The 19,317-nt window shown below is 59.3% G+C and overlaps 1 protein-coding gene across 1 annotated transcript in view; it reads right to left on the bottom strand.

Moving 5' to 3' along the window:
* Positions 1–13,878, bottom strand: part of IGFN1 (immunoglobulin like and fibronectin type III domain containing 1) — a 34,405-nt gene extending 20,527 nt beyond the window's left edge. The window contains exons 1-11 of the mRNA XM_072831552.1: positions 13,761–13,878; positions 11,724–11,806; positions 8,686–8,794; positions 7,442–7,581; positions 6,407–6,506; positions 5,082–5,126; positions 4,788–4,833; positions 4,073–4,244; positions 3,097–3,210; positions 1,752–1,920; positions 285–557 (exon numbers count right to left, since the gene is read on the bottom strand). Of these exons, the coding sequence (XP_072687653.1) occupies positions 285–557; positions 1,752–1,920; positions 3,097–3,210; positions 4,073–4,244; positions 4,788–4,833; positions 5,082–5,126; positions 6,407–6,506; positions 7,442–7,581; positions 8,686–8,794; positions 11,724–11,806; positions 13,761–13,878 (1,369 nt within the window). The remainder of the gene's footprint in view (positions 1–284; positions 558–1,751; positions 1,921–3,096; positions 3,211–4,072; positions 4,245–4,787; positions 4,834–5,081; positions 5,127–6,406; positions 6,507–7,441; positions 7,582–8,685; positions 8,795–11,723; positions 11,807–13,760) is intronic.
* Positions 13,879–19,317: the final 5,439 nt, after the last annotated feature.

Genomic DNA, 19,317 nt, shown 5'->3' with positions numbered 1-19,317 from the left:
CCTCAGGCCCTTGGATCTGCGCCCACAGAGGAATCGCGGAAGCCCAGCGGAGCACACGTCCCAGAGGAGGACTGGGCTGGCTGGGCAGGGCCAGCATCGCAGTGGGGCAGGGACAGGTCTCAGGAGCCTTTCTCATTCTCAGAGGGAAGAATCATCTCAAGCGAATGACTGGCCCAAGAAGCCCCTGGCCCTGGCCTCTTTCGTGTCCCCCCCACCCCCCGCCCCGGCCCTGAGTCTTGCCTTGGTACGGACAGGGAAAGACAGAGGGATGAACCACTCACCACCTCCAACCACCAGCCAGGCGCTAGAGCCGTGGAACCCAGTGCTCAGCGAGTAGGGGCCCATGTCTGAGACACGGACTCCCTTTACCACCAGCCGGTGGGTCAGCTCGTCGGGGGACACAGACACTTCGTATCTGTCGCTGGGCTGGAGCGGCCGGTGCCGGAAGCTCCAGGCGGCGTGGGGGCAGGGGCTGGAGAGAGTGCACTCGAAGACCGCATCACCCTGCTCTTCACAGTGGGCCTCGGCCAGCGGGACCACCACTCTGGAGGGGATGGCTGTCGGGGAAGCGGGAACGGGGGCGTCAGCTTGGCAGCCTGGCACGGCGTGAGCTGACACAGCGGAGCGGGGAGCTCAGAGGCCCAGGTCCTGACCGGCTCAGCCACAAACGTCCTGTGCCACCTTGGGCAGGTCACCTCCCCGCCAGGTGACACTTCCCAGCATAAAGCGGGAGGTGATCGTGAGGTTATGAGCAGTGAGCCTGTCCTTGGCTCTGGAAGTCTGTAATCCTAAACCCAGAGATGATGTCTGGGGGGACGAGATGGGGACGTGAAGGAAACCAACAAGCTGATGGCTGCGGCGCCGCGCACGTTCTCTCCTCGGTCCTCTGACCACCGCCAACACAGGTAATGCTCTTCCCTTCCCCAAGTAAGGAAACCCGGCCTGCCCCGACCAAGAGGCAGCTCGGTCAGGGCCCCCTCCCGGGATGGCTGACTCCAAAGCCCCTGTCCCTCTCCCCTCGACCCATGTCGAGCCATGCCTGTAACCACCCCCTTCCTCAGACTCTGTTCCCCCAGGTGCCCCAGAGGCAACCCCACGACCCGTGCCATCGGCAGATTTCTCAGCCTCTCAAAGCCCCGTCCGGGCGGGCGTTCCAGGCCTGGAGATCTCATGCCCTCCTTCTTCCCCAACCTTGATTTAGAGCCATGTTCTTTACATCCCAACTGCTCAAAGCTTGCTTCCCCGGCCTGTCCTCCCAGGAGGGCTCTGGAGCGGGCAAGTGCTCTGGGGGTGGGGTTAACACTCACGCAATGGGACAGAGAGAGAGGAGGCCGGGACCCAGGTGGGGAGGGTGCATGGGAGGCAGGGAGGGAAGGCTGCCATAGCACCTGGGTGGAGCTTCTTGCTGGGGAGTGTGGGAGTGGGAGGTGAGAGTCTGCATCTGAAAGGACCCAATGTGGACATGATTGGTGGCTCCGAAGGGCCATGGCTGGGACATTGTACGCCTGGGGCTGGAACTGGGGCAGCCCAGCTCAGCACCAAGAGAGCACCGACCTCGGACCAAGACTTTGGGAAAGCAGAGATCATTTCACTGTAAGCACCCGGCTGTGCATTCCTCTCCCTTACAGTCTTGGGGAGGGGGGTTGCAAAGCACATTTAGCTCCACCCCGCCATGGCACCGACATGGGCCCCACTCCTAACGGATCTCCACTCTAACTTCTCCTGTGGGCGGGGGGGGGGGGGGCACCCACCGCTAGCATCCAGTTCGGTGGAGAAGATTTGCACATCCTCCACCTTGACCTGGTAAATGCCAGCATCCTCGAGGTGCAGGTCCCGGATCTGGAATTGGTAGCGCTTCCCCAGCCGCCGCAGGGAGTGCTTGGTCTGGTTGTCAAAGCCGTAGGGGACCATCTCACCATCCTGAGACCGATAAAGGAAGACGGGGGTTCAGAGCTGCAGTGGGTCCCCGGCACCTCCTGCCCCAACCCCACTCGGGCAGGTTTCTCCCACGGACCCAGGCACCAGACAACATATTGCTGGAACCCCACAGGGGCTGGGGAGGGGGTCGGGGGCTGGGGCAGAGAGCAGGGCTCAGAGGCCTTGAGAGCACGGAGTGTGCGTGAAGGCATCCGTGCCCTGGGAGTGTCCCTGGCTCTTACATGGAGTAAATCATCTGCAGGTGTCACACAAGAGACACCTGAGAGGGAGACCTCAGCTCAAACGGAATAGAGCAACCACCCAAGCAGCCCCGGGGGTTCCCAGGGCACAGGGAGGCAACACCAAGGGTCCCCATTCAATGTGCTGGTCGCCAGCACATTCATTGTCGGAGGGAACAGGAGATTTGTGCCCTATCACGTGTCTTCGGGCCTCTAGGAGACCCGGTAATCCACGCCCACGCCACGTCAGCTAGAGCCCAGCCCGGATAGATTTGCCACTTGCCAGAGATGAGCAATAACCCTCGGTTGCCTACTGTGGGCCGGGCACTGCTTTAGGTACTTGGGGACATCAGGGACTAAAACAAAGATTCCTACCACCCCCCTCCCCAGGGAGCTAAAATTCTACAAGGGACACAGACAAATGACAAATATCACAAGCAGATAAAATAACGTAGATTAGAAAGGAATAGAATTAGGGAGGGAAGGAAAGAGAGAGGAGGATACAGACTCAGGAACACAGGATGGGGCTTGGGGGACTGGCAGTGTCACCACGGGGTGGTCAGGGAATTAGCCGTGTGGGTATTGGGGAAGATCAGGCCAGGCAGCAGGACCAGCTAGAGCAAAGAAACGGATGCTGGGCTGGGTGGGGGGGGGGGGGATGCACTTTCTCCCGCCCCCCCACCCCCCACCCCCTGCCTGGCTAGAGAACCTGGTTGCTCCATGAGAGGTGAGAGGACTCTGTGAAATGTCTACACCAAGTTGGACCTCACTCCATCCAGGAACTCCAGGGGACACAGGACTCACCATCGGTGTATTTGAGTTGCTCCCAGAGGGGAATCCACGGGACCCACAGCTCCCCCCCCAACCCTGGGACCTGCAGCATCCCTGCAGCGTCACTGCACCCCGATCCCTCCCTCCTCAATGACTCCTCCTGCCTCACCTTACACAGGTAAATGTTGCTCCCGGAATACTTGAGATCCAGCTCCAGATCAAATGTTGCAACGCCCTCCTTGCTGACCCTGATGTGTCTCAGGTTGGAGACGGCATTAACGTACTAGGGAAGACAACCCCACCGGGGAGCTCTTTGAGCTCTCTCTTCGGGGCACTCCAAACCCTCAGAGCCCAGGTCCCCAGGTCCCACTCAAGCATGCATTTGCCCATTATACAGGTGGGAAGAAATTTTCCAAGATGAGACATCAGGTCAGGAAGTCAAGTGGGAAAGAGCCCCAGGTGTCCGGGTTCTCTGACAACATGGCAGGGCCTTTCTGTTCATACGCTGTTCCAGCCAACAAAAATTAGTTGAGCCCCTAAAGTGTGCAAAGCCCTATGTTAAGGCAGTGAGAAAGCTCGGAGGACAGAAAACTGAGTCCCGGGACGTTGGATGAGCCACCTTCAAGGTGATAAAATACTATTTTCAAGATGATGAACACTCATTGTTTTGCATCTCCAGAAGACAAATTAGACTAATTAGACAAATTAGACTAGTTAGGTTAGACCCGGGAAGGAACTTCCTATACGGTTTATAGGACACTGGGATAAGTGGGCAACTGTGAGATCCCCTCCACTGGAAGCCTTTAGAAATAATACAGGTATCCAAGGCCTGGGGATGATGACAGCTGACGGGAAGCCCTTGCCAGGTGACAGGCGCGAAGCTAAGCGCTTCAAGTACATTCTCTCATTCATCGTCTCCTAAGAGGCAGGTACAACGATAACACCCATTTTACAGACAAGGAGACCAAGATGGGGAGGCCGTAACTTCCCCAATGCCCCAGGGGTTAGTAAGTATCTGAGCCAGATTTCAAAGCCAAAACGTTGACTGGAGGGCCTGGGTCCTCGGCCACACACAGCACGGGAGCTGGACGAGGGCAGGCCCCGAGCTAGGCCGCGCTCCAGGGCTGCGGCCCGGGCCAGGGTACCTTTGCCACCTTGTCCTCGTGCTCCTTGCGCATCTCCTGCAGCTTGCGCAGCATGCCCCGGTAGTCCACGATGCCGTACTTCAGGCAGATCCGCTCGTAGTCCTTGCGGTCGGCCGTCATCAGAAGCTGCCACACCTGCTGCAGGTCCACCTTCTTCTTGGGAGGCGGGGCCCTGGGGAGTAGGGTGGGCAGGTCAGAGGCCAGGGGAGCCCCAGGGGCTGGTCCCTTGGGCCCGGCACCCCCCCGCCAAAGAGGCTGTGGGGAGCTTCTGCACTAGAAGAAAGGGACGGGGGTGCTGGGCTCTGGGACTGACCACTGTTGGGACACGATGGACCTAGAGATGGGCAGGGGTCGCCTTCACCCCACAGTGCAAACTTCCAGAGGAAAAACTCTGCTCCTAATACCTTGTATTGTGGATTTTTGAGAAGGATGGTGTGCAGATTATTCTGTTAGTTTAACACTGTAAAAAAAATCATCGTCCAGGTGGAGCACCCCATTTTACATATGAGTAAATTTCCACCCAGAGAGGAGAGATGATTAATTCAAGGACATAGAGCTTAAAGGCAACAGAACCACCAGGTCAGCTCTCTTCCTTCCTCCCCTTGGCTACCTGCAGTCTAGCTTCCTAGCCGTTGGACAGGAGAGCTGAGCCCCGCTGGTTTATGGATGTAGCTGGGGACCCTTCAGCCCTACTCCTGGACAGGCCCAGACCCACCTCCTCTTCAGGAGACTTCGGCAGTCCAACAGCTCCTTCTTGAAGTCTAGAAAAAGAGCAGGAATGAGGCCCCAAGCCCAGGGTGGGATTCCAGCGGGCTAATGCAGGGCTTTTCTGCAGCAGTGGGGGTGGGGTGGGCAATTGTAGGCGCTGTGGACCATGGCTGACAACCAAGCTGTGGACTGGTGATGATCCATAAGGTGCTGGTAGGGGCTTGGTCAAGTAGGGAGCCCCAGGCGAGGAGTAGCCCATTCCCCAAAGCCCAAGAAGATGTCTGGCAACCCTTCCACCTACCCTCCTGGGTTTCCTTGTGCCTCTTCCGACTCTTCCGAAAGCCAACTGGACCATCAGGAGGAGGAGGGAATTCATGTGGACAGATAGGGAGAGAAGTGAGACACACTGATGGCCTTCCTGAGAACCAGCTGAGTGCCAGGGCCCGGTCCGCCCGACTGTCCACAAGGGCAAGAGCTCAGCAAGAGCGATGAGCAGGGCGGAGGGTCTGTGCATCACAGGCTTCGATACCCAGAGCCCTAGCATGACCAAGGTGGAGCTGACCTGGTTATCATTGCACGCGGAGGGGGCCCGCTGACAGGTCTGCAGGGCAGGGGGTAGCAGAATGAGCGCTGTGACCGTAGCTGGCTGGTACTTGCCTTCCCAGCTTCCCTTGCCACCAGGAGTGGCTGTGTGACATGGTCTGGCCAGTGAGATGTAAGCGCAAGTCTCCAAGGAGTTTCTGGGAAAGCTTTTGCTTTCTTGGTAAAAGGTCCAGATGTACCTGGGGCCACCTATTTCCCCTTCTCCCCCCCCCCTTGCAGGTGGATTCAGTTTGGATCTGCAACAGCCATCTTATGACCGTGAGGCTACGAGCCAACGTCTTCAGGTGGCAGCGCGGTGGGACAGGAAGAGCCTGGCTGTCCCGTGACAGCCCTGAGCTGCAGCTTGAGCCTTGGACTCCAACATAGGACTCTTATCATGTGACATAACCAAGTGTCTTTATTTCCTGGGCTATTCGTAGTAGGGTTTTCTGTTACTCGTGGGCAAAAGCATAACCAATTGAAGGACTAGATTTGCTTTTCTCAAGAGACGTGTACCTTCCTGTTATCGTATGTCAACAATTAATTTAAAATCTGGAAACACGGTGCAGGCCAAAACAGACAAACAACCCCCGCCCCACACATGTCTGGGAAAGGATCTGGCCTTCCTACGACCTGTCTGCCCCCTCCCACGGGGGCCTGTACCAAGTATCCTTTGTACCTTGGAGAAACCGGGGCCCAGAGAAGAAAACGAAGCCCACTGAAGCAGTTAGCAGAAGGTTCAGGACCAGAAACCAAGCTCCAGGTCCTGCCCTCATTCCACGGGGTTAAGAGAATATCATTCAGAGCATCTGCAGCGGGGCATCTGCTGAGTGTGCGGCTTTTAAACCACATGCAGAGTTGGCATGTAAGTGGCTGAAGCCAAGGGCCCTGGCACCGGGTAGGACAGCAGCCTTGCTGTCCCTCTCTCCTTTCACCTCACCGGCTGCCCAGCCTCTGGGGCCTCTGAGGGCTCTCTGAGGAGAAAGCCAGGGTCAGCACCCCAAGCAGCGATGAGACAGGAGGACGGCAGGGGGACGAGCCCACCTTCGATGACCAGGAGCCTGGTGGCGCACGTGGCCTCTCCGTACACGTTCACTGCGGTACAGCGGTACAGGTCTGTGTCCTCGCCCGTCAGCTTGTTGATCTGCAGGGGGGCCAAGGCCAGGGGAACAGGACTAGCACCCCCCCCTTCCTCCACTTGCTAAAACACGGCGAGAGGTTTATCCAGATGAGTAAGACGCAGCCCTCTCCTTGTAGAGCTCACGGTCTTCGTCAAGAAAGTCAGACCCCAAAACAAAAAACTGGATCATGACAGAGAGCAGGTGTACCATTGGCAGGTAGTGGGACAACGCTGGGTGGGGCGGCTCTTCAACAGCAGAGGCAACGGGATGTAGCAGAAAGAGCTGGCATTTTCGGGTCAGATGGGCCTGGGCCTGCATATCCTCTCTGCCATGTGTTATGGGCTAGGGGACCTCGGGGAAATTACCTAACCTCTCTGAACCTTAGCTCCTTATAAGGTGGGGGTAACGATGCCTCGAAAAGAAGTGGATGGTCAGGAGTAATCATATAATCTCTGTCAAATGTTTAGCCCGAGGATCAGGCCCAGCACATAGTAGGTGCTCAGTGACCGGTAGCTCTAACTATTGCCAACACCGGCCAGCATGGACGGAGCGCTCACTAGAGCGCAGGCGCTGGCTGGACACTCTACATAAACTTCTCATATTCATGACACCGTAAAGCGAGTACTGTTGTTCTCCCCCATGTAACAGATGAGTACGGAGTACGAAGGAAGGAACTTTCCAGGGCCAAGGTGGCTTCCTATGCCAGAAATCAGACTCCAGAGCTTGAGTCCGTAAGCTCCAGCCTCTCCACCTGTCAGGTTGTCAGCAGAGGTACCTGCGCGCCCGCCAGGCCCACCCCTGGCTCGGGCACCTGGAGCCACAGGACATTGCTGAGTGCACTCAACCCCAACTGGGAACATCTCCTACTGCTCTGGGCCGTTGGAGGCCGCCAAGGGGACCTTCAAGGGGACAGGGAGAGACACGGAGACCTGGGTCGGGGGAGAGCTGCAGATCTGACCTGTAGCACGTGCTCCTTGCTGCCAGGGGCAGAGGAGATCTGGTACTTGCTGGAGTTGCTGAGGGCCCCTTGGGTGCTCTCCCAGTGAACCTCCGGTCTGGGCTCCCCGCACACCACGGCCCGAAGGATGGCATTTTTCCCTGTGGTAGGAAAAAGGTGGTCAAAGGATTGGCGGCTTGGGCAGGCCCAACCGTATGCTTTACTGAGGCTTTAATGTGTTGTTTTCACGGCTCTAGGCATTCCAACTGTCCATTCCAAGAAGGGTGACAGGCCATGGTGCCCTGACTGAAGGACTCGTAAGATGCCAGGCGGCGAGCAGCAGTTATCAAGCACCCAGAGACAAATCCCCACCTGGCCTCTACATCGCGGAGTATGGGCTCCTTGAGGCCAAGATGCGGCTGGACTGCCCATGGTGGAAGGAGAGGCAGGCAGGGCTTGGGGTGGAAGAGTGTGTTTCTCTGCAAGTGGGTGAGGGAGAAGTCTAAAGGACTCTCCGAGGACTGGGAAGGGGATGCACCTTTGCCGGGGGCGGGGGGTCCCATGTCTACCCTCGAGGCGGGATGATCCTGAGACACAGGGTTCCGGCCTCACAAAAGAGCCCAAGCCCCATCTTTGGCATGGAAGGCTGGAGCTGCCTACCCTCGGGAATCTCTTGGGCTCCCACCAGGAACCCCTCCACTGGGAGCAGCGCAGTTAAGACCCAAGGGCCCTTCCCAGTGATGACAGACAATCTCTCATGACCTCGTTGAGTGGGGACATAGAGTCAGACTTAGAAAAATAAGGCGCCGTGCTTTCTTTTATACCACGATGACGTCAACTGAAAGGTACTGTAGGAACCCGTGATGGGGAAAGAATGCCCAATTCTCACTCCTTCCCCCAGAGGCCTTTGCTCCCATTACTTTCCTGGGCACTTTTCTCACGCGGCCCAAATGAACCTCATTTTAACAGTGTCTACAGCGGCTGCTCAGAGGCTGGGAGAGAGGAGGGGGCGAGGGAACACCACCACCTCTCCTGCTCCCCAGTTTGCATCGCCCACCCTGGTTCCCGGATCTTTCTTGCTTCAGCATATCATAGTACGTCTTCACTCCCCACGCCCGTTCTGCCCCTCATGTCCCTGGACCTTCTGGGGACCCGCACAGGCAGGCACCCCCCAAACAGAGGGAGACACGGTGTGGCCTGGTGCTGGGCGTGGGGGCTGGGAGGCAGGCTGTGACACCCTCAGCAGCTGCCCTCCTGGGGCTCACCCTCCTGCAGCGCCATGGGGACGGGCTTCTGCTGGAAGTCTGGTGTGCTGCAGCCTTCGGGGATCTCGTCCACCAGCTGCCGGATGCTCACCCCATGAAGGGAAGACTTCTTGGCGGGCTTCCCTGGAGACGGTGGGGGAAAGCGAGATGAGCCCTCCCTACTCTTCCTCAAGGATGGCCCTTGAACACAATGGGGCCCTGACGCGCATGCACCCAAGGAACGTGGGCCCCCCCCCCCTCACTATCCCACCACTGGGCAGGATTGTGTCTCAGAGCTTCAGCCCGTGAGCAGGGCTTTGCGACTTTCTAGTGGAATCAGGCAGTGTGAATGGAGCCCCTGGGCAGTAGGCAGGGGGCTCCCAGGGCCTGGCAGCGTCACCGCGGTCAAGCTGGAGAAAGGAGAATGGGAAGGGGCTCCGTGGGGGGCTGTGCACGCTTCATTTAGGAAAACAAGGTAAAACCCACAGTTACGACTGGTAAAAACAAAGATATGGGTGAGTTCTGCAAATCTCTGAGCCTCCTCCTACCCTCGCCCACCCCCCCTCCTCGCATTGGAAGCGCCAGGGAGGGACGAGGGCAGGGAGGGGGTCAGCTCGTCTCTCACCTGCCATGGTGCAGGTGCCTCCTCCGTTACTGGGCGCCGCGGCTGATCTCCTGGGGACAGAGACAGAACGGCTGAGGGAGGTGCAGGCCGCTCTTCCTGCCACGCCCGCCCCGTGGGTGCCCGGCCCGTCTCTGGCAGGGGAGCTGGGCGCAGCCGCCTAACCCCACCCGCAGCACTGATCGGCGTCCTTCGAGTCACGAGGGGCAAAGCCGGCTTCCGGGACACAGGGCAGGGTGGGCGGGTGCCCGCTTGCACCCTTCCCGGGTCACCGAGCCCCCGGGCCGAACCTGCCACCTGTGCGGGTGGTGGCCTTTGGGGGGTCCCCGGGCCCCAGGGCCCCCCGGCGGCTGGGGCTCAGCCTCCCCAGACTTCAGTTGATGCTCAGCCATGTGCAGCGGCCTCCCGGGGGGCGGGGGGCGGCTTTCCAGGGATGTGTGGGGCCTTGGCTCTGTCCCAGCTCGGGGCTGCCCAGCAGCGCCCCGCAGGCTCTGCCCCCGCCGCAACCAACTGGGACCCTTCTATCACCAGGTCTGGGGAAATCCCCTCGCTGGCTGCTCCCCGCTGTCTGCGCGGCCTGGCAGGCGCCTCATAAATCCATCTGCCCCTCGGGCGGCCCGTGAGTTACGGCGTCAGGTGAGCGCAGGGCCTGCGCCTGTGCCCCGCGCGCCTGCATCCCGGGCCCATCCTGCGCGGGCCCAAGGCCAGCGGCTTCCATTTTGAGGCCGGGTTGGCTGCCCGGGAGCCTCGTGTTCCGGACGGGGTCACGGGAGAGCACCTGCCCCCACCCACGGGTTTCACAACCGCCCACCCGCTGCCACCGCCCGCCCCACCGCCCGCCCCAGGTGGCCCCCACGGCCGCCCCGGGCACTGGAATGCCAGGCGCGCCAGCCGCGTTCTGGGGCGGTCACCCGGCGGGCTGCGCGGTGGCGGCGGCGGGGGTGGCCACGGGGAGCCCCCCCCACCCGCAGACGGCAGCTGACCACGCGGGTGGGGGCCCGCGGGGGGCTGCGGGGGGGCCCGCGGGGGGCTGCGGAGGCTGCGGGGGGGGCTGCGGAGGGCTGGAGGAGGCTGGAGGGGGCTGGAGGGCGCTGCGCGGGGCCTGCGGGGGGCTGCGGGGGGCTGGAGGGGGGGCTGGAGGGGACTGCCGGGGGGCTGCGGAGGCCTGCGAGGGGCTGCGGGGGGGCTGGAGGGGGCTGCGGGAGGGGCTGCGGGGGGCTGCGGGGGGCTGGAGGGGGCTGCGCGGGGCCTGCGGGGGGCTGCGGGGGGCTGGAGGGGGCTGGAGGGGACTGCCGGGGGGCTGCGGAGGCCTGCGAGGGGCTGCGGGGGGGGCTGGAGGGGGCTGCGGGAGGGGCTGCGGGGGGCTGCGGGGGGCTGGAGGGGGCTGCGCGGGGCCTGCGGGGGGCTGCGGGGGGCTGGAGGGGGCTGGAGGGGACTGCCGGGGGGCTGCGGAGGCCTGCGAGGGGCTGCGGGGGGGCTGGAGGGGGCTGCGGGAGGGGCTGCGGAGGGCTGCGGAGGGGGCCCGCGGGGGGCTGGAGGGGGCTGCGAAGGGTTGCAGGGGGCTGGAGGGAGCTGGAGGGGACTGCGGCGGGGCCTGCGGGGGGCTGGCGGGAGTTGCGGGGGGGGGGGGGGCGGGCTGCGGAGGGCTGCGGAGACTGCGGAGGGCTGCAGGGGGCTGGAGGGGACTGCAGGGGGCTGGAGGGAGGTGGAGGGGACTGCGGGGGCCTGCGTGGGGCGGTGCTGCGGGGTCCTGTGAGGGGGCCTACAGGGGGCTGCAGGGTCCGTGGGGGGCTGCGGGGGGCCTGTGGGAGGGCTGCAGGATCAGCGGAAGGCTGCTGGGGCCTGTGAGGGGGCCTACGGGGGGCTACGGGGCTCTGTGAGGGGGCCTGCAGGGGCCGCGGGGGGGCTGCGGAGGCCTGTGGGGGGGGGCTACAGGATCAGTGGAGGGCTGCTGGGGCCTGTGAGGGGGCCTACGGGGGTCTGCGGGGGTCTGCGGGGGATGTGGGGGGACTGCGGGAGCCGCGGAGGCCTGCAGGACCTGTGGGAGGGCTGTGCGGGGGCTGCAGGATCAGCAGAGGGCTGCTGGGGCCTGTGAGGGGGACTACAGGGGACTGCGGGGTCCGGGGGGACTGCGGGGGCTGCTGGGGTGTGGGAGCCTGCGGGGCCTGTGGGAGGGCTGCGGGGGGGTGCTGCGGGGTCTGCGGGGGCCTGCGGTGGGGCTCTGGGGTCCACGGGAGCCTGCCGGGGGTCTGCAGAAGGCCTGCGGGGGCTCTGGAGTCCGCAGGGACTGCGGGGGGCTTCGAGGTCCGTGGGATCCTGTGGGGGGGGGCCTGCAGGAGCCTGCGTCCCACCCCCCGCAGGTCCTGGGCACCTGCAGTGACTTGGAACTTAGCCCGACACCTGGCTGTCCCCTTGGTCGTCCTCCCAGCCTCGTGGCTCTCAGGCGCCCCGCCTGCCCCCCCACTCCTAAAGCGCACTGCCCACCCCGCTGCTCCCCCCCCTTGTGTCCACAGGCCCCAGCTGAGAAGGGACAGAGAAGCACTCCAGACAGGAATTTAGGGGCCTGATGTGAAGCCACCTTGACCCCCAGATCTCTGCTCTCTTCAGGAAGCCAGATCCGGGGCAAGGTTAGTGACCAGTGGGGTGAGAGATGGGCTGGGTTGGAGGGTTGGAGGGTTGGAGGGTAGGGGGATGTGGTTTCCATCAGAGGGAGTGGGAAGGAAGTGAATTCTCTCCTCATGGTTCCTTCCCTCTTTTGAGAAGAAATCCCAATTTTTCTCAGCACCAAACAGCAGTCGCGTCCTCACTCAGCCTGTCCCGTCACGACTCTGGGCCCTGGCGCCCCGGGCAGTGGTCCCCGTCTCCCCAGGCCCCCAGGCCCCCAGCCCCCGCCCCACCTGCCCCTCCGGGCAGCTGCTGCCCCCCCCTTCCAAACTGGTAGGGTTGAGGCAGGAAGAGCCGAGTGGGGTTTGTCTCAACTGCTTTGACCAGGTTATTAATCAAGATGGAACAAGTCCCAGGCCAGAGGTCCTTATTCTGGACGGCTAGCCAGGTGTCTAACCTGGTCATCCTTCCACACACTAAGCCAAACTGTGCCTGGAAGACCCCAGCCAGGACAGAACGCTGGACAGGACTTGCTGAAATTGTCTCTTCCAAATATCCTGGAGTCATTTAGAGGGTACTGTGCGTGCACCCATGGGGCTGTGCCTCATGCCCACCGCTGCCCCTTCCTGAGTAGAAAGGTTAGAGAGCATTCCCGCATCTCTCCTTCTGCCCTGCTCTGCCCTGGGTGGGTAGCTGGGTGCACGGTGCCCACTTACCTGGGTACCCTGCCCACGTCCAGCCTCCTGAGTGCTCCCTCCTCCCTGTTCCCGCTGCTGCACACTGCCGGGGGCTCTGAATGGACTGCTGGTGGACGGGCAGTGCCGGGAGCAGATGTAGGTCACCGCGGACTCCCCAGGCTCCTCGGCCCCTCCCACTGCCCGCCTCCGGCCTCCTGCTCCAGCCCAGGCTTGGCAGGACAGCCCCCCTCGGCGGCGGTTAATGCCCTAGCCTCTGAGGAGGTCAGAGATGGAAGGGTCCTGTGACATTAGCTCATCCAACTCCTCGGTTTGCAAAGCTGGGAGCTCTTAACTAGTGGCGTGGTTAAGTTTGTTCCACATCGCCTCATTTAGATGACCCTTTTTAGCAGGGATGGGGTACTTCATCCAAAGCCCTAATTTTGCAGCTAAGCTGATCCCTTGAGACCCTTGACATCATAAGTCACACAAATACATAAAGCCACTGCCCTCTTGGGAATCACAACTCAGAGCAGCAGCGTACAGGCAACAGGTTTTGGGAACCACACAGAAGAGCAAGATCCCAAAGGCTCTACTGTGGGGGTGCACTCTCCTGCTAGAGTGGGGCAGGAGGAGACCCTGGAAGCCATGCAGCCAGGAGGCCTTCTTGGGGAAGGTGAGCTTTCTCGGGATAGAAAGGGGGGCGGGGGCTCGGCAGATGGTTGGGTTTTTGAGGACGTGTGGATGGAAGATGGGAAGTGGGGACAGGATAGCTGCTAATAGGTTTTCTTAAGGAGAGTGAAGGGGAAGCAAAACTCAGGAGATGAGATGAGAAGGTCACCCGGTCGGCTTCAAAGGGAGACCCCTGGGTACTTACACGGACTCATTAGCACACGAGCACACTGCCAGTTGTGTCAGAGCCACCTCCGCATGTGTTCTGAGAAGGGAGGTGTTTGACCCCTTCCACTCTGGGGTGTGTGCATGCACAAGTGTGGGTGTGTGTGCGCGTGTGCATCTATTTGTGTGTTCCCCTGTGTGTCTCTCACCCTAGGTGTCAGAGGCTGGTGTTTCATTTATTCAGTAAGTGTGTGTTGAACGCCTACCCTGTGTCGGGTCCTGGGTCTGGCACTGTGTTAGGCGCTGGGAACATAAAGGAAGGGAAGCAAAGGACCAGGCCTCCTTCTCGTGGAGCTTACAGTCTAACGGGTCAGACGCGGGCCGATTAGCCAGTTCTACAAACTGCAGCATGTGCTCCGAGGGAACCAGTAGAGGGCCGGTAGAGCTGGAGCTGGGAGCCCTGGGGCGGGAGGCCATGAGCGGAGCGTGTGGACAGGTGGGCTTGAGAAGCCGTTGGAGAATTTTGATCTCTGTCCTAAGGGCTATTGAGGTTTGTTTAAGTTGAAAGAGAGACAGGATCCAGTTTGCAGTTTTAGAAACTCCCTCTGGTGCAGGTAGAAAGGAATGGGGGAGAGTGGAAGTGGGAGGCAGGAGTTCAGCTCCCAGGAGCCTGGTCCAATAAAGCCAAGGTGTTCTTTCTGATGATAGGGGCCCTGGGCTCCAGGGGGCCTTCTGAGCCACAATGCTCCAGCGTCCCAGGAGGGGAAGAGGGAGGTTGGGAACATGGCCCATACACAGCCCTTCAGCATATTAGGTGCCTCCATGGCCCTCCAGGTAGCTGGTAGTTTCTTCCCTGAGGCCTGGGGATGGCGAGAAGACCACAGTCGTCATGCCTCCCTGCTCTGCTTTGTACCATCCTTGCATCCCTCTCATTGCAATAAGATGGAAATTTCAGGACTCCAAGCAACAAAAATGGGTCAAAGCGCTTTCATTCATCTTCTATCCTTTGTTTTTTTTTAATCCTTTATGCTTTATGAAATGGAATGCCCAATAATATATAGCTGTGCCGGGCATGTTTAGCCATCTGCCTGAAGGTGAGAATCCTCAATGGTATGAAAGATCCTAGGTCAGACACTGGTGTTGCTTCTTGTGATTGGAAGCAGGTAACAAAGGGGGTGACGAGACAGCCCCTTGAGGGAATTTTCTGGCTACCTACCACTCAGGCCGACGGTAGTTTTCTGTTCCCCAGTGATCTTCCCCAGGGCCCAGATTTTATCCAGTGGTAAAATGTTCACACTACGTCTCTCCATGATGTGACCTTATTATACCTTCTCATAGACTTTTTCTTTGGGAGATACAGGGATGAATTTGGGCCTTCGTTATTAAGGGAATATCCATGTCATGAATATGCAGGATTTGTGCATATTCATTCTTTTACAGTGACTTATGGGAAGGGCTCAACGACTTTGGGTAGTGAAATGATCACAATTTGTGATTGCTTCCTTGTCCCCACAAGAGGGAAATGCATTATTGTATGGCAGGAGCAAAGAGGCTTGGGCCCCATACAGGCCTCCCTCTAGGAGCCCCCTTACTCCCCATGGTATGCATGGGTCGGGTGGGATGATCCATGAGATCCTGGCCAATCTGAATCTTCTAGAGCCCTGTGACTTGCTGAGTGGGTTCCATGGCAAGGCCTTGCATACTTGGAAAGCAGGGTAATTTCATGTGACTCGGGAGAGAATCTGAATTCATTTACAGACTGCTACGGCCTCTATGTGTTGGTGTGCAAAACAGCTCTGCTCCAGCTGGACAAGTGTCCCTGAAGACTTTCTCCATGGGACCATGTCCTCTCTTGTTCCCACGGAGGTCCAGGTAGATGGATTGGGAGGGCATGGTTCTGCTCAAAGACACACACACAATGTCACTGACAGAGCTGGACTCTCTGAAAAGGTAGAAGGCTGCCTGCTGCCGTGTGGGGACGACTTCAGGAATTTTGACCCATTTCTGAGCTTAGAGCTAGGGCCCAAGAATCTATTTCCCAGTCCTGGCCCAGGAAGATGGAACTGAGAGAGTGGGGTGGGGACCCACAGTACCGTTCCCTGTGCTTCACAGCAGCCTCCCTGGGGTACACTCAGTGCTGCCCTTTTGTCAGCAACTCTCAGACACTGCCCCCCCGCCCCCCGCCGCCACCCCTGCACAGCTGCCTGCCTGGCCCTCAAGCCTTCCTGCCTCTAGCCCAGCCTACGGGTCAGCCTTAGTTCATGTCTTTCTCATGCACCTGCAGGTAGCAAATGTGCCCTGTGGAAACGAAGATCTTAGAGACCCAAAGGGCAATTTCATGCTTGCAAAGCCAGCTTTCATCATCAGAGCAATGTGTGTCAGGAGCTAAGCCTCTCATCTGAAAGGGTCGAGCCCAGGAGACCCCGCTGACCTGAGGGTCACAGAAGGGGGCCCTCTGGACCCCCAGGGAACAGACAGCAGGAGGAGTCCCCGCTCCAGTTTCCAGGAGGCCTTAGGCCACAATGGGCATTGGTCTACTGGGGTCATGCAGAACCTTCCAGAAGATCAGAGCTGGACAGGACCTTTGAGAGCATCTAGCAACAACACAATGCCAACAGCAGTACTGGACTCTTACAGAGCTCTTGCTATGTGTCAGACATTCTTCTAGGTCTTTGTATTAACTCTTAAATCTGCAGTCCTCACGACTAGCAATCTGTGGATCTACTCTACCTCCCTCTTTTCCGGAGATGGGCTTCTCTCCCGGCCTCAGGGCTCCTCTCTGCAAAGGAGGGAGGCAGGGTAGGTCCACACATTACTGTTGTTAATGGAGAGGAGCGTGACCTGTCAAAAGGCGGTGAACTGGGGAGAAGTCCCAATTGCCAAGTCATTCCAGAAAGCGGCTTCGCTGAGCTATCAGTCAGATGGTGAGGAGGCGAATAAACAAGTCCTGCTCGCGGAGGCGAACCTGCTCTGCTTCCTCAGGCTGCGTTTTCATACAGCTGCCTCTGTGTTACAGAGACACCGTCTGCTGTCATCGAATCACAGCAAATTACAGCACACATGGGGTCCCGAGATCCTGCGTGACATCATTATATGAGTTGTTTTGTTTAGCCACATAACAGCTCTAGGATGTAGATCCTTATTATGTCCATTTTACAGATAAGTAAGCCGAGTCTAAGAACGACCCGACACCAGCGTCAGAGTCACACAGCTAGTAAATGACCGGGTAGGAATGTCAAGCAGGCCCTCTGACGCCATCACACTTCTGCCTCCTGGCCCAGCAATTCAGAACTTTAAAAATTAAATATAATCTAACACTTTGCAGCTTTCATGGCTGCATTCCTTTGACCATGAACCTCTTATCTTCAAAAGATAGACCAGGGCCTCTCAGACGTTGAGAAGGGCCCAACCACTTGCAATTTTTGAGCCTTCTGGTACTTTTTTTTTTTAAGATTTTATTTATTTATTTATGAGAGACACACAGAGAGAGAGAGAGAGAGAGAGAGAGAGAGAGAGGCAGAGACACAGGCAGAGGGAGAAGCAGGCTCCCTGCGGGGAACCCGATGTGGGACTCGATCCCAGGACTCCGGGGTCACACCCTGGGCCCAAAGCAGACACTCAACCACTGAGCCATCCAGGTGCCCCTCTGGTATTTTTTTTAAAGGAAGAAAATAATAAAACAGGACTAAAATATGAGTAGTATATTTTAAATACTTATATTCAGCTACTTAATCTTCTTAACCCATAGACACAAAGTGCCACGCAAGGTAATCATGCTCTTTACAGATTATTACAGGGTTGGTAAAAATGACTAATTCTTGGTGCCCTATCGGTAACGTGATCTGGGGATGAACGTGATTTGTACTTTAAAAATATAAAAGGAGGGCAGCCCGGGTGGCTCAGTAGTGTAGCGCCGCCTTTAGCCCGGGGTGTGATCCTGGGGACCCGGGATCGAGTCCCACGTCGGGCTCCCTGCACGGAGCCTGCTTCTCCCTCTGCCTGTGTCTCTGCCTCTCTCTCTCTCTCTCCCCCTGTACCACTCATGAATAAATGAATAAAATCTTTTTAAAAAAATATAAGAGGAGTATCTCTTTCATTCCTATCAGTGTCTCTCCCATGACCGCGTGGAAAGCTCGCTTGGAGGTAATGCTGGAGGCCTTCGAAGCACCTGCCACCACCTGGGCGGGGCTTTGCCCAGGGCAGGAGCCAGGAGGAGTGGGGAGTCTGTGGGGTTCAGAAAAGGCTCTGTGTCACCCCTCACCAGTCCTCCCAACTCCCAGCAAGTCACCACAGCCCCGAGTCCTTGGCTGCCCGCCCCCCTGCCCCAGCGACAGCCCTTGTGGGAAGAGGTGGCAAGCCGATTGGAAAGGAGACGCCTCCTACCATCTTTCCCCAGAGCCCTCGTGGCGCCCGGGGCCCTGACCGCGGCGGGCCTTGCCGCAGGGGCATCACGCTGGCAGAAGGGGGGACGGGGAGGCCGTCCTGATTCCTGGAATCTGGCCCAGCGCTCTGTCAGACTGCTCCCCCCCCCCCCCCCCAGGTGGAGAAACTGAATCCAGAAGGCAGCGAGGAGCTGGGGCAAAGGAGCCAGCTGCCTTGGGCTGGGACGGGAGGCCGATGGGGTGGGTGCGACGGGAGCCCCAAGAACCCCGGGAGGCCCGCAGGCCAGCCTGACTCAGGCTCTTGTCGTCGGGGCCAAGCCTGACGGCAACTGCATGCTGCGCCAGGAGCCTGCCCTCACCCACTGAGCTCCTCTCGGTGCCGGAGACCTTTCTACCAACCGACGCCCTTCACCTGACCTTCTGGCTCGGTCCTTCCAGTACCAGGTCCTTCTCGCCGCCCCCCGCTAACCACCCCCACCCCCCCCCCCGTTAGAACAGGACCCCTTCCTGCCCTCCCGTTATGCAGTATTCAGTGACATGTCTGGGGACCACATTAATTCAGCTGGGCCTTCGTGCCTCAGGCCGGTCCTAGGGACACAGATTCTGCCTCCCTCCAGTCCCGGAGCTTTGCAAAGGCCGAGCGTGTCTCTCCTCCCAGGACACCTTCCCGCACACCCACGGTGCCCCAGGAGAGGGCTCCGCTCCCCGCTCCCTGGCAGCTTTATGGCAGGGCACTCCCCTTCACCTAAAGGCCCACCTGCCCTGCAGGCCTCACACCCAGGGAGGTTGTAAAGTGCTTTTCGTGCCTTGCGGGGGAGTTTGGGCTTTATTTTGGGGTGCATGAGGAGCCATAAGAGGCTTTTAGGAGGAGAAATAATTATTTGTGTTTTAGAAAGAGCTCTTGGGTGTTGCGTATTAGTTAGATTGGAACAGAAAAAAAAATCTGAAGCCGGGACCTATCTCCCCCATTAGACTGGAACTCCCCGGGAGTGGGGCTGTGTCTCCCACATCAGACTAGGGGCTTCCAAGGGCAGGGACAGGGCTTCCCAACCCCTGGGCCTGAGCCTGGATTCATACCCAGGGCAAGCTCAGTCTCACGGACTGCTTTGCCTAAGATGGAAATCGAGGCCCAGAGGGGATATGACTTGTCCCTGGGAACCTCCGCTCCCGCTGGCCAGCTGAGACCAGTACCATGGGGATGAGACCCTATGACGCAATCCCCCTGCCCCAGGTTCCAAGGGCAGTATGGCGCCTTCTCTGAGATCAGCTATCCTTGCTCTGGCATCAACTTCCCAAGTTCCCAGCAGCCCGGCCACATGCAGCTGGTAGTAAAGTTCAGGCTGAAACCCCATCCCCGCCCCGTGGCTTGGCCCTGGGGCCCCCTGCCAAAGCAGAGCACCACAGGCAGGGGCCTGGCCGAGGGCTGGGCAGAGAGCGAGGCTGGGGCCTGCTGCGCACTTTAAGGCCTTGAGAGCTGCAGCCATGGGACGCAAAGGTGCCTGTCACTCGCCTGCTTAGGAAACCCTGAAGACGG

The sequence above is a fragment of the Canis lupus genome, chromosome 6 (assembly GCF_048164855.1).
Source record: "Canis lupus baileyi chromosome 6, mCanLup2.hap1, whole genome shotgun sequence".
Taxonomy (NCBI): domain Eukaryota; kingdom Metazoa; phylum Chordata; class Mammalia; order Carnivora; family Canidae; genus Canis; species Canis lupus.
The sequence above is the reverse complement of the archived record's forward strand: the minus strand, read 5'-3'. Positions and strand labels throughout refer to the sequence as shown.